At 40.2% G+C, this 14,493-nt stretch overlaps 1 protein-coding gene across 1 annotated transcript in view; it reads left to right on the plus strand.

Moving 5' to 3' along the window:
- EML6 (EMAP like 6) overlaps positions 1-14,493 on the plus strand; it is a 162,291-nt gene that overhangs the window by 43,696 nt on the left and 104,102 nt on the right. Inside the window, exons 6-10 of the mRNA XM_043603391.1 lie at positions 1,309-1,510; positions 4,317-4,454; positions 6,180-6,436; positions 8,637-8,849; positions 13,407-13,574. Of these exons, the coding sequence (XP_043459326.1) occupies positions 1,309-1,510; positions 4,317-4,454; positions 6,180-6,436; positions 8,637-8,849; positions 13,407-13,574 (978 nt within the window). The remainder of the gene's footprint in view (positions 1-1,308; positions 1,511-4,316; positions 4,455-6,179; positions 6,437-8,636; positions 8,850-13,406; positions 13,575-14,493) is intronic.

The following is a 14,493-nucleotide window of genomic DNA, read 5'->3' on the forward strand; positions in this document are numbered from 1 at the left end:
ATAAATTACATGGTCTCCTTAATTATAGTCTGCATTTAATGCAGAGAAAAACTGGTCTCCAGAGAGAAAGGGACACTCCTGGTGTGTCTGGCCAATCAAGTGTAGAGCAGGACTAAAGACCTGTGCTCTGACTTCTGGTACTTTCTACGCCGAAGACACGAAGCCCACTGGGGAGACGACTCAGATCTCAAAGCTTACCACATCCCTGCCTTATTTACAGTACTTATGAAAGTGGGATTCTATCTGTATTTCTAATTCAGACCTGAGAAAACTCACCAAGTGAATAAATAATGTACCTGGTAAGCAACAAAACTGACAAGAAGTTCAAGAGATCACAAATCAGACAGGCAAATAAAGACCTGCCTGGAGAGTATGAAGTACTCCTGAGGTGGAAGATTGTGTTTCAAAGAAGTACTGTGCCTTTAGAGAGCATTGTATAAAATCTTAAGTGGGGGAAGAATAACATCTTCACTGACAAATGTTTGATGGTATTTTGAGACTGAAATCAGTTTCATTTGCATATTTCTGGGACATGGTACATCTGTTTATCCAGAAAAATGAGTCTAGGTTCTGATCATAGTAAACTTACCCGATATGACAATTAGCCATTCTGGAGTATCACCCACATAGAATTTTAACATAGCATTAGGGGCGCCTGGGTGGCTCAGTCGGTGAAGCTGTCCGACTTTGGCTCATGTTATGATCTCGCAGCTCATGAGTTTGAGCCCCGCATGGGGCTCTGTGCTGACAGCTCAGAGCCTGGGGCCTGCTTCTGTGTCTCCCTCTCTCTCTGCCCCTCCCCCACTGGTGCATGCTCGTTTGCGTGCGTGCTCTCTCTCTCTCTCTCTTTCTCTCTCTCTCTCAAAACTAAAACTAAACATTAAAATTTTTTTTGTTTTTAAGTTTTAATACAGTGTTAGCATCCTAAAGACTGAAGTGACTGTTAACTTTTCCGTAGTAAATCAGAAGTACATTATTTCAAAAAGGGATAGGTTTTCATAAAGACCTATTTTTTCTCATACTCATTTTAAGATGTAGTATTTCACATGCATCCTGATGTAAAAACACATGGTTATCCTAAGTCAGATGGGAAAGAGTGACTACTCATGTGTAAAATCCAGATGGTGAGGGGTAAGGAAATGGTAAATAATACAGGATGGCGTGTGGTGTTGGTGTTTCTCCTTCAGGAGTTTTTAAGATGTGTTACATCAGATGCTATCCTGGTGAAAGGACATGTAGGTGTTTTCCTTTCTTCGTCAATGGTGTGAATACACGCTTTCATTTTATTTAATTGCTTGTTTCCCTCAGGCCTCTCCATCCGGAGCGTGTGCTGGAAAGCAGACCGCCTCCTAGCAGGGACCCAGGACAGTGAGATATTTGAAGTGATTGTGCGTGAACGAGACAAGCCAATGCTGATCCTGCAAGGCCACTGTGAGGGGGAGCTCTGGGCTCTGGCCCTGCACCCCAAGAAGCCCCTGGCTGTGACGGGAAGTGACGATCGCTCTGTCAGGTGAGGCCTTGGCATTGGCGGTCGTCATGCACTGACTGCCTTGGGACAACACAGTAACTGTGCCCAAATTTGCTTGTTATGCAAGAGACAGATAAACCACAGTGTAGAACCACACATGTTCCAAACAGAACGTTGAGACACTGAGCCCAACCACACTTGGCTTCTTAGCATTTTGGTGTTGCCACCTTTCTCTGGCTGTATCTTAAGTCGTGAAAGTGCTCTGAGTGAGTGAAAATACACTGCTCCTGGTTAGATAGACTCCCAGTTCTCTTTCAATCAAAGATGAGAGCTCAGCGCATTCATCTGTGCTAAGATCATATTTGCCCCTCATATGCTGGGTCATCTGCAGGGGGCTGCACATGGCATTTCCGTTTTCTCCTACCTTCATCTCCACTGGTGAATTCATGAACTCGTCTTCAAAAGAACTTAAGTTCTGATTTTCAGAGTTGCCTTCAGTATGTGAGTAAACAGTTCTTTCTTTGCAAATTCTCGAATGGAATTTTGGACATTGTCCTCAAATCAAAGTAAAGTGCTGGTTCCTGAGAAAATAGGCAATTTTATTAGGGCCTCAAGGATTCTTGCTGTGGATCATTTGTTATTCTTTGAGAGCACAGCATTGCATAAAATGAGCAATACGAGGATACCTCTGATGTCCTTGTGACTGTTCAAGGACTGAACACAGGGTTTAGAAGTGTGTGATGAAGTTTGTTACACTGACTTCAATATTTTTGTATTTACTGCTGACCTTTAAATGTGCCCAATGACAAGCAGGCCAGAAAGTGTGTATGCCAGTGGGAGGGAGAGGCTGGTCCATCAGTTTGTTGATTGATTACTGCTTCTGGGCTCTAGTAGCTAAATTAGAATTTTGTAGACTAGAAGCAGGTTCCCGCTTCTCCCTTGCTCTTACTCTGTATGTCTGTGAATCTGATCAAGACACAGTGTGCTCATTACTGAGATATAATTTTAAAAGTAAATCCATTTTGTGATCTTTACCAGGCCCTGAAGCCCCATCAATCTAAAGATCAGTGAAAACACAGTGTGTCTCCATGTGGCATCAATGTTTATTTGGCTTAAGTTTCTCTTTACCCAACTTCCTCCTCTTCTCTTCCTTTTCCTTCCTTTACTCTGAGCTTTCCCCGAACAGGCAAAATGGTACCACCAACTCAAACACCTGAGATACTCGATTTATATTTATACAGGTAGAAATGATTTCAAGAAAGTCTTTGGCTTTTGTATTTCGACAAATTAGTTGAGTCTCAAAATTGCAAACATCTCCAAGGAGCCCTGGCTGTCAGAATTTGTCTTATTCCTCTTAACCATTAATTTGGCTCAAATGACAAATGTTATTTTACACGGAGTATTGAAATTTAAGAAGGGTCTGACTCCTAATTTCTTGAGCAAGATCAGCTTAGTGACTTTATAGGATGGTACAGTCTACTGGGGAGTGATGGTTTCTGCATGCTAGTAAAGCAAAGCTTACATTGCTTAAAATAGTACAAGGCTAAAAGCAGCATGAGATTATGAATAATGGACGAGGTATTGAAAGACTACCATGAGCTTTAGGCTGAACAGTGCAGGCTGCCTAAGGGATCAGTAAGCTCTTCACTGTGCAACTCTCCATTTTAAGGAGCATGCCCCCGTCCATCCTGATGGCAGAATGCATTTAGAGAAACCGCACCACATGTGACTTATTCTTGCTTCCCTATGGCGGAACTCGAGATTCTCTGTCCCCTCTGGCAGATACTAATGTTTGTATGTTAAGAGAAGCCTGTCTTAAGAGTACTAACAGATAGAGGTCAGTTACCCAATCACAACTGACATTTAAATGCTTATTTGCATCTTCAAATACCTAGTCCATGTTCACTCAGTCTGAGGTGCCTGGATTAGGTGTTCCAGGAGCTGCTGCAAACTGTGTTAGGGGCACGTGCCCCTTGACCTCCATTTCTCCAGCAGTAGCTGTGCCCATCAGCCAGGGGCACTTAAAGTATCTGCCTCAACCAGGGCGAGTGGATCTATCTGCAGTGGGACACCCAGAGGCCTTGTGAAGCATGACAGCAGGTGACTGTAGACAGATACTCTTTCTTGCCAGGGAGGCCAATAAATGTAATGTGTGTTTCCATTTATCTGCACTTAAATAACACAGTTATTAGAAGGACACTCATATTATTTTAAACAAACTAACAATAACACCTAGTAGTACTTCTTTTTCTCTAAATGTTATTAACAATTCTTGGTATAAATAAAGAACAATGTTTAATTTCCAAAGAGAATAGCAAGATGTTGTGTGAAGTAGTGTTTAAAATGTCTTTTTTTTTTTAATTTTTTTTTCAACATTTATTTATTTTTGGGACAGAGAGAGACAGACCATGAACGGGGGGAGGGGCAGAGAGAGAGGGACACACAGAATCGGAAACAGGCTCCAGGCTCTGAGCCATCAGCCCAGAGCCTGACGCGGGGCTCGAACTCCCGGACCGCGAGATCGTGACCTGGCTGAAGTCGGACGCTTAACCGACTGCGCCACCCAGGCGCCCCAGTGTTTAAAATGTCTTTATTTGATTAATCTCAAAATCTTTGGAAATGGTTTTCTGGTCTTAGAGTTCTTGCTGGGGATTTCAAATGGTGCAAATGACCCAATGATAATCTAAACACCTTCTTAGATTGCCAGACATGCCGTGAGGAAGGACACTAGTATGAAATTAGTGCGTCCTGTGTTGTCATCATCATCAGAGTGGTGAACAGCCTTCCAGCCTAGGGCTGGCCGATGGCTGAGAAACTGGTTTTGTTTTTACTTTGTCCTTGTGCTTAGGCTATGGAGCCTGGCTGACCATGCCTTGATCGCCCGCTGTAACATGGAGGAAGCAGTTCGCAGTGTGGCCTTCAGCCCGGATGGATCTCAGCTGGCCCTGGGCATGAAGGACGGCTCTTTCATTGTTCTCCGAGTCAGGCACGTGCTGCTAGGGAAAATGATATCAGAAATACTCTTGTGTTAAACTAGTTCTCCTGGTCACAATGTATGCCTGGACTTTAGGAAAAATGCATTTATTCTTTCAAGTAGGAACATTCTAGATTCAGTCACCGATCTGTAATTCCCAAATCCAAACACTCTGAAAATCCACCGTTCTTTGGCAACTTCTTTGACAGCACGTCTTGACCCAATGAACTGATCTGAGACTGTTTATTGCCTATTAATCTCCTAGTAGGAATAATTCTCTATAATGTGATTCACTACAAAAATATTAATGTTTTTAATATGGGGTGTTGCCCTAGCTCCTATGGAGGGTATTACATAATATATTGTATATGAACCTTTCTAAAATCCACTGAATAATGAACTCCTAAGTTCATCTGGTCCCAAGGGGGTTTGGGCTTATAGGAAGCCAAGAAAAGAGAAAGAAATGAGAAAGCAGTCTCTAGCAGTGCCAGATTTTTAGAGGTGAGCTTGAGTCAAAATTTTTTCCACCTATAATGAAAAATAAAATGGAATATTTCATATTTATTAACACGCTATATTTACTGGACAAAAATTATGACCCACACTTGTAATTTCTCTAAATAACACTGGTTGTTTTTTATGGCTTCTACAATTTGTGATTACAGAAAGAAAATGCAGCTGTAAATTAGATACTGCATGTTTTGCACATAGAAAATTCTATATAGGTTTGAAAAATGATCTTGGCACAGTTTATGACACTAAATTCTCCTTACCAACCACACATAACAATGCTGGGTTGATGGGCAACGTTTTCTTTCTCTGCTTAGTGATGGTATGGAAAGATGGCCAGTTACCAGATTTTCTTTTCTTTTTGATGGATTTCCCAAGCCAAAACAAACAAAAATCCAAAAAACCGATTTGATGATATTAAACATTATATTATATAATATATTGCTATTAATAAGTGATAGCTGGTGAGGGGAATTACCACATAGAAGCACATATTTGCCATCATGTATGCACTGATTGTGTTGGCAGTGGGTGAAGTCTTCGGTGCTGGCCTAGGAGACTGCTAGCCACAATTCTGTCTCATGGTGGCAGCTTTCAAATGCAGGCAGCATTTCTTACCAGAACCTGATCGGAAAGGATACAAAATATTCCAGTGACATGATGTATGCATTGTTGACCTTTCCTGGTAACAATTAAATAATGACATAAGAATTTAATATTTAAAAAGAAATTTTCCTCTTATGCTTTTTGGACTTGCTCTTTTTTGCAACAGTAAGCATCAAGCTTCACAGCCACTGGTTACTTGATCTTAAAGTATAAAAAAGATGGTTGATGTTTATGCTACCCTTGGTGGACGTTTACCTTTCTCCAGGGCATGTTTTGAAAACAATTTTACAAACCCCAAATTTTTGAAGCACAAAGTTTTAGGGGAAAATAACAATTAAACATGAAAGCAAATATGCATTTCATTAAATTTTGTTTTGTTTTGTTTTTACTTTGGAAGCCCAGATAGTATTTAAAATGTTGGTTAATTTTGCCTAAATTGGCCAGAAACTAAGTAAATAGTTTTTTATTTTTCCCCAAAAGTTATTCCTTTAGTTCTTACACGTGTTCTCTCTCTTTTGAAACATTTTTTTCTCTGACGTACAAATTTTAAAACATGGCTTGGGGTTCCTATTTCTAGATTTGCTGCTTATCACTTTTTATTGCTGGTTTTTATTCTTATAGAGATATGACAGAAGTGGTTCATATCAAAGATCGAAAAGAAGTCATTCATGAAATGAAATTTTCTCCAGATGGCTCTTACCTCGCGGTGGGATCCAATGATGGCCCAGTGGACGTGTATGCCGTTGCCCAGCGGTATAAGAAAATTGGAGAATGCAGCAAGTCGCTTAGTTTCATCACACACATTGACTGGTCTTTGGATAGCAAATACTTGCAGACCAATGATGGCGCGGGAGAACGCCTGTTCTACAAGATGCCATGTGAGTCACGCAGGCCCTGGATGGTGGTGAAAATCAAAACTTCGAACCAGAGTCAGCAAATGTATGAGAATGTCATCATGACCTCAGGGCAAGGAATGTTTTCAGAAACACGACCCCCCAAATCTCACACTCCCAAAGAAAAGATAACTAAATTGGAACACGTTAAAATTTTAAAAAATACTGCACAGTGAAAGAGATCATGAAAACATGAGGCGCAGACTGGACGTAAATACTTGAAATGGTTATAATGGGCAAAAGATATATACTTAGAAATTAAAAGAATGCCTAAAGATAAGTGACAGGAAAAATAGCCTAGAAAAATACTAAAAAAAACGCTAAATATTTGAGGATCACAGTCCTTATTTACTATGATGATTTTATTCCAAAATCTGTGTTCTTCATAATTGGAAGCCCTTAAGGCATTATTTGGTGAAATATGCTAATTAGGATTTAAAAAAACACAATTTCTATTTGTGACCTCTGCTGTCTCTTTTAGAAGAGATTCATCAGACTTCGATAACATTCAGTAACATTTAGTTTGTAATACTAAAATGGTAGAAATAAAAGACAAGTTTCTGTATTGTAATCTGTGACTAATGATTTTTTAATGTAAGTGGAAAAGTATAATATTTAACATGAATCTTGTCCTCAAGTAATTATATTTCATCTTAAAATTCTTATTGAATAATTAATTTGTATGTAAAATAATATACACCATCTAATGTAACTTCAGCTTTTTAGAAAAGTTCTCTGCCCTGTTAAATCATTAGCACACCATTACTAGGAACATATTTCTGTGTGTCTACTTTCTTTGCTTGAAATTATTTCATATGTATTTTCTGTATGTGAAAAATTAAGGAATACACATTTCTCACCTGCAATAACAAAGTAAAATCCTCTCAGTGATAATATCACAATTTGCTATCTCATTCTCCCGTTAGTGAGCATTTAGGCTTATTTCCTGTTTCTTTGCTGGTACAGACCGTGCATCTTGAAATATCTTGGTACAGGTGGGATTTTCTCTTCTGAGTCACTTCCTTGGACGATATTCTCCAAAGGGGGAATGCTGGGTCAAGGACTATGTTCTGTCAACTCTCTCATTTTATGGTCATCTTAATGAATTTTTATGTCATGCTGTTCCAGTCCAGAATTTCTGCATGCCAGTTTGGCAGTGCACCAGTAATGCATGAGAGCACCTACTCTCACAGATGATTCTTTATTTGAAAATACTTATTTATTTTTGAAGAAGAAACTCTGAGGTGGTACACTAAATTGTCTTGATTTTGAATTTTAAAACTGTGTATGGCTGGACATTTTCCCAAGCATTTCTGTATCAGTGTGGTTCTGCCTTTGCATGCCCTCTGGGGACATCCCTCACCTGCTTTTGGTACAAGCCTGGAGTTGCCACACATTTGAGAACATATCGAGCACACTGTCAAGGCTATTTTCCCCAACCACTTACAGTTTTCATTTTCTAATGCTTTTAAATTTAAAATCCATTAACTTTTCATACTAATTTTTTGAGCCTAAATTTTATTTATTTATTTTTTTAAATTTTTTTTAACGTTTATTTATTTTTGAGACAGAGACAGAGCATGAAGGGGGGAGGGGCAGAGAGAGAAGGAGACACAGAATCGGAAGCAGGCTCCAGGCTCTGAGCCATCAGCCCAGAGCCTGATGTGGGGCTCGAACTCACGGACCGCAAGATCATGACCTGAGCTGAAGTCGGATGCTTAACTGACTGGCCACCCAGGCGCCCCATTGAGCCTAAATTTTAAAAAATCACTTCTATGGTTCCTTGAATTATGAAAGGTAGAAGTCCAGAATAAACTTCTTAGAAATCAGGCAAAATGTTGGTGACTAAATGTGATAACATACGATTGCATAAAAGTCAATATGACTTTCAATAATCAAAGTATACCAGCTGTGTAGTAGTTTCAGATATTACATTGAGTACAGTGATCATTTTCTTTCTTGTCTCCGTATCTGAGTTTTGATCATACACTTTCTTTAAACCCTGCTGGAAGAAAAAAAAATCATAAATTTGGTAAAGAGATTAGAATCTACAGTTTCCCTGATTTATGGAAGTTTTTTTTTTAAACCCTCCATATAGACCTCTATATGGAAAAGGAATAAAACAAATAGAATATGCTTTTTATTTAAATGTAACATTATGTTGCTATGTATTGATTATTTTCAGCTGGGAAGCCTTTAACAAGTAAAGAAGAAATCAAAGGGATTCCCTGGGCCTCCTGGACATGTGTGAAAGGCCCCGAAGTGAGTGGAATTTGGCCTAAATACACTGATGTCACTGACATCAATTCGGTGGATGCAAATTACAGCAGCTCAGTGCTGGTGTCTGGAGATGATTTTGGACTGGTTAAATTGTTTAAATTTCCTTGTCTCAAGAAAGGTAAGGCCAAAAGAGATATTTCATTGAAATCTAGAAGGTGTACACAGTGTAAACCAGACTATTTGATATTTTAAAATTACTAATTTAAGGCAGAATTTGTTCAGTTATTACTAACCAGTTTGTAATTCATAAGCTTCATGTTTTACATTTTAACCAAATCATAGTTTGTTTTGTTTTTATTTATGTGAATAAATACTCATAATTTAAATCACATATTACATTAAAATATTGTAATTAAAATTCTCTTAGGCTTCACTGCTAATTGTGCTTATACATGGAAAGCAAAGCAAAATCTTTTTAGATAAAATCTGAAAGTGAATACTCTGGTGATAACACAATTCGTGGACTGCTTGTTGTAGTGCTTATTTTGCAAACCCAATTTACATAACTGGTGAAATTTTTGAGAGTGAAGATTGGTTCAAAAGAACTCTTCCTCCTCTCACATTTTGTTGTTTTGTCTTACTGTTGTTAAAATGTTGTCGCTTTAATTTTTGTTGCACCTTTAGACTTTGTGGAATGTGACTGAGTTAACCATGTAATGACCCTGTCTTCTTTTTCCTTAAAAAGTTTAGACAAAGGCCATACACAGGCTTTTCTGAGACTCCCCACTAGCACCCTGAAAATCAGATGTTTGGAAAGTAATCATCAGGGACGTGTTATTGCTTGAAAATTCATTCACTTGAACAATTTTTAAATTTTTTTTCAACGTTTATTTATTTTTGGGACAGAGAGAGACAGAGCATGAACGGGGGAGGGGCAGAGAGAGAGGGAGACACAGAATCGGAAACAGGCTCCAGGCTCTGAGCCATCAGCCCAGAGCCTGACGCGGGGCTCAAACTCACGGACTGCGAGATCGTGACCTGGCTGAAGTCGGACGCTTAACCAACTGCGCCACCCAGGCGCCCCTACTTGAACAATTTTTAAATTAAGAAAGGGAAGGGATGGAAAAATGTAATCAGAATGTCATTTTCGGCTAACTGGCAGTTTTGAAGCAGCAACAGTTATGGTAGAGAATTGAACATAAAATGCACAGCAAACCATCATTTACGCTTGACAGCATGGCCATCAGTTTAAAATGCTTGAGGCACAAAATTACCTCCCGTGCCTAATTCACACTCTCCTCTCCCTAATGGGCTTTTTGAGTAATAGGGTGTGTCCTGTTGGATTGAGTAATGTACTTGCAGAACGTGAGTTAGGCAACTGGTCTGGGAACTGAGAAGAAACATACATCCCTGAGGCTAGAAACAATACTGTTGGCCTCACATGTGAAGACTAGGAAAGAAGGTAACTCACCCAGAGTTTCCTGCGTATTCCCAAGACTTGTAGAGTGGATTTGGGTCTAGAAATGGAGATCCTGAATGTATTGATAAGAATGGGGGAAGGGGGGTGGGAGGCGATGAATAGTGCTGCCTGTCCAAACAAGACCCCCTGATGGGTAAACTGACCCTGAGGATGATGGAACCCAGGAGACACCTGCAGAGTAAGGGGAGGTTGACTGCTGAGTGATGGTATCATGGGAATAATAAAACCCACCTCAGCAATCTGTGGAACTATTCGTATTCTCATAGCAAATTTACTTGTTCTACTCTTCATGGCAAGTGGTTTATAAATCTTGCAATTTGTCTCAGAGCCATTCAGGCTTTTGTGGCCTTTCTGTGCCAGAACTACTGGCAGGGAAGTTTCTAAAGGGGGATTGTTGAAGGGAATGGTGACAATTGGTGGCTCTTGTCTCCCTGTAGCCCAGGGTATCAGTGGTGGGTAGTCCCCCAACTTTTGAACCTGTAAACAGCCAAGTATGAGAAGGGGCTAGTGACCATGAGAAGTGTAGAGACTGAGCAAATATTATAGTTCTCTGTGATTAAATCAAACTCTCAACCAAGTTCATTGACACATTTACAATTACTTGTGTGTAGGATTCTGCTGCATAGTATTGAGACGTAAATGTTCTGCAGTTAATGAAAATGACTACAATGGTTATTATTTTTACATGGTCAAACCAATTTTTCTCATTTCGTTTTGACAGTTTTCAAATCTTTTCATATAACTAGTATCAATCCTGATCATTTTCCCTGGTGTCGCTTAGACTACATTCTGTTTAACCATCATCGCACAGACACTTCCATGAGGTAAAAATCCAAAGCCTAGCTCATTGACATTTGCCGTGTCTTACCACCCCTTCTCCAAAGGAAGGCTCAAGGCTGAGAATCTCCTGTTTCACCTCTGTGCTGCTGCCCCATTAATCCTTCACACAAACATGCACATGCGCGCGCGCACACACACACACACACACACACACAGACACACACACTCATACACACTCCTTGAAGAACTCCCAAGAAAAATGTCCTGGATGTTGTAAGACATGAGTTGCATAAAGTCTGGGCCTTGAAGGAAAAAGCATTGGCCTCCAGTAGAGCTTGAACGAGCTTGAGGCAGTACAGAAACAGAAAGGTCAAGGTGGCCACAGCATGGTGAATGAGGGGAGCATTGTGTACTCAGAGTCTGCAGAGGGCAGTGGGGACCATGTCACAAAGGCCTTGTAGCCATTGTGAAAAATTTGGGTCTTCTTTTAAGTGTGGTAGGAAACTATTGAAGATTTAAAATGGAGGAGTGACATGACCCATCTAAGTTGTTAAAAGACCACTTTGATAGCATGTAGGATGAATTAGGGAAGTGAAGGCTCCGAGTAGATTTTCACATAAGTCCAGGTGAGAGATTTTGTGGCTTGGACAAAGGTATTAGGAACAGATGTGAATACAGGTGCATGAGGTTAGGAAACAGTGTCAAGGTAGAGCTGAAGGTATTGTTGGTGGATTTGGATGTGGGAATAGAGGCAAAGAGCCAAGGATGAGTTTTGGGTGTGAGCAGTGGGGGTGGATGATGACACCACTTATGAAGAGGGGAAAATGAGCAAGGAAAAAGGTGTGTGTGTGTGTGTGTGTGTGTGTGTGTGTGTGTGTGTGTGAGAGAGAGAGAGAGAGAGAGAGAGACAGACAGACAGACAGACATGGGGATAAGAGAGAAGGGTAAGGGGCACTCCTTGGTCTGTGCTGTCCATGATAAGTTTGAGGCGCCTGTTAGACATGGCACACAGGCCATCTGCAGTCCAGGGAGAATTGAGAGCTGAAAAATGAATGTTCAGCAATTGAGGGCATATTGACAGTACGTAAAGCCGTGGGAGAGAGGACCAGCAGAGAGATAAGAGCCTTCCCTGTGGTTCAGAGAATAAAGAGAGGCCTTAAAAAGTGACACTGTCCTAAGGAAAGCCTGGGAAGAGATGGATGTGGTTTTCATGCATTCAATAAATATTTGTTACGTGCTATTCTAGAGGCTGGAGATACATCAGTGAGTAAAACAAGCACAAATCCCTGTCCTCATGGAGCTTTTGTTCTACTGAAGGGACAGAGTCAATAAACAAAATGTAAACACATCTGGTGAGAAAGGCTATGAAGGAAACAAAAGCAAACAGTAGCAGGAGCGCTCAAATCGGGCAGCTTGGTGGTATATTTTAAATAGCATGGTCATTTTCACCTTCATATAACTTTATTTTTTAAATATTTTTTAATGTTTATTTATTTTTGAGAGAGAGAGAGAGGGAGGGAGGGAGATGCAGAGAGAGGGAGACACAGAATCCAAAGCAGCCTCCAGGCTCTGAGCTGTCAGCCCAGAGCCTGACTCAGGGCTCGAACTCACAAGCTGTGAGATCATGACCTGAGCTGAAGTTGGACACTTTATTGACTGAGCCACCTAGGCGCCCCACCTTCATATAACTTTAAATCATTACCTCTCCAATGGGTATTTGAATTTTAAACATGTTTTAGTTGAACAGGTGGCTTTCTCCCCCATTAAAGAGGCTCCATTACAGGGCCTACAATAGGTAGAATGATTTCCGAAGGAGGATTGCCGGCCCCTGAAATCTCCCGTAGCCTTTGGAGTATGAGGCCTCCACACGATAGCACGGACCCTGCTTACTTCCCTGACTTCCTTCATGCTGCCATGTACCAACTACATACTGGATACTTTACTGCAGTAGTTCAGCTACAACCATAAGTGCAAATAGCTTTTCTTCTGCATTCATGACCTTGGGGATGGTGTTTACTAAGTAAAGCAATCAGGGAACCAAATTTAATTCTTCCAGCTCTACATCCACATGACCCTGAACAGTAATTTGACTTTTTTTTTTTTCCCACAGAATGATTCTCTCTTTCCCTATTGCAAAGGACCACCTGTCTTATCTTGTATTTAAATAAGAATGTGTAAGATAATCATGCTTAAGCATTTTTAGTTGCAGAATCAGTGAAGCAGTAGGCATTACTGGAAAAGGTTCAGATGTGTCTTCAGCTGCAGGACTTAAATTTTAAGGCCATTTTTAGCTTAATCCATACTGGAATAATTGAGATAATTTTTGGAGGCTTTGCTTGTTAAGATATATAATACTGAAAATTATGTTTTCTAATGTATTGAAAGATTTCACTTTTCAGCATGAATCAGAATGTAATATTTTAATCAATGAATTGTATTTTTTGCATTACTAATGTCTTCAAAATATCTTTTCAGGAGCCAAATTTAGAAAGTATGTGGGCCATTCTGCACATGTCACAAATGTCCGCTGGTCCCATGACTTTCAGTGGGTATTGAGCACAGGAGGGGCTGACCACTCAGTTTTCCAGTGGAGATTTATTCCAGAAGGTGTCAGCAACGGTCTGCTGGAAACTGCACCCCAGGGTAAAACCAATTATAATTTTTCAAGCTTTTTTTTTTGGCAATAAAAATTTCAAAGAATGTTCTAACATCTCTCCTGGACATAAAGAGTTAAAGCAATTTTTGAAAAATTCATCCCTATAATAAAATTTAAAATTAAAAGTAAAAACAAAACTTTTGAGTTATATGTGAATTAGTTGGTTAATTTCCTTCAAAAGATTTTGCTTATACCAGATGCCAGTTGAAGATCAAAGGTTTACATGAAGAATTAGCCTTTGAGAATGTCAGGAACAAATCTACCTCAGCCTCCTTAGGACAACTATAACTGTGGTGGGTCTACTTAGGCTGCAGGGGGACAGAGGGACAGAGTGACCTTAGGAGTTGGCTCCAGAGTGAAGTTCAAAGAATGGTCCACAGTTGGGACTGAAGTCTTCCAGTTCACTGGATGTGTAGTCTTTTAATTTACTGTCATGCCAGCAGGAGTAATCAGGTAATAAAATTTGAAACCATGTGAGGAAATGTTTTCATTGGGACAGTTTCTGCAGGGGTTTTGACCCTGGCAATTACTGCCACTTGGTAGATGTGGCAAAGGCTAAGAACTAAGTGGTTAGATTTCCCTTTATTTCAGCCTTCATTTTGGTAAAACGTTCCCCTGGCCTTGCCTTTTCTTTCTCTCTCTCTCTGTTTCGTTCTTTCCCTTTCTTTCTTTCTTTCTTTCTTTCTTTCTTTCTTTCTTTCTTTCATTCTCTCTCTCTTTCTCTCTCTCTCTCTGGCCCTTTTCAAAGCAAGATTTAAAACACAAAGATTTGTTACAGAAGTGTGGCAATGAGCTCTGTCTGCTGGGGAGGGGTGGGGGAGAATTGCCCAGGTCTGTTAACGCTACTGTAAAGGGTGAGATGATGTGCTGAACTTAACCAAAAGATGGAAGGGATGGTGGCGGGGG

Source organism: Prionailurus bengalensis, chromosome A3 (assembly GCF_016509475.1).
Source record: "Prionailurus bengalensis isolate Pbe53 chromosome A3, Fcat_Pben_1.1_paternal_pri, whole genome shotgun sequence".
Taxonomy (NCBI): domain Eukaryota; kingdom Metazoa; phylum Chordata; class Mammalia; order Carnivora; family Felidae; genus Prionailurus; species Prionailurus bengalensis.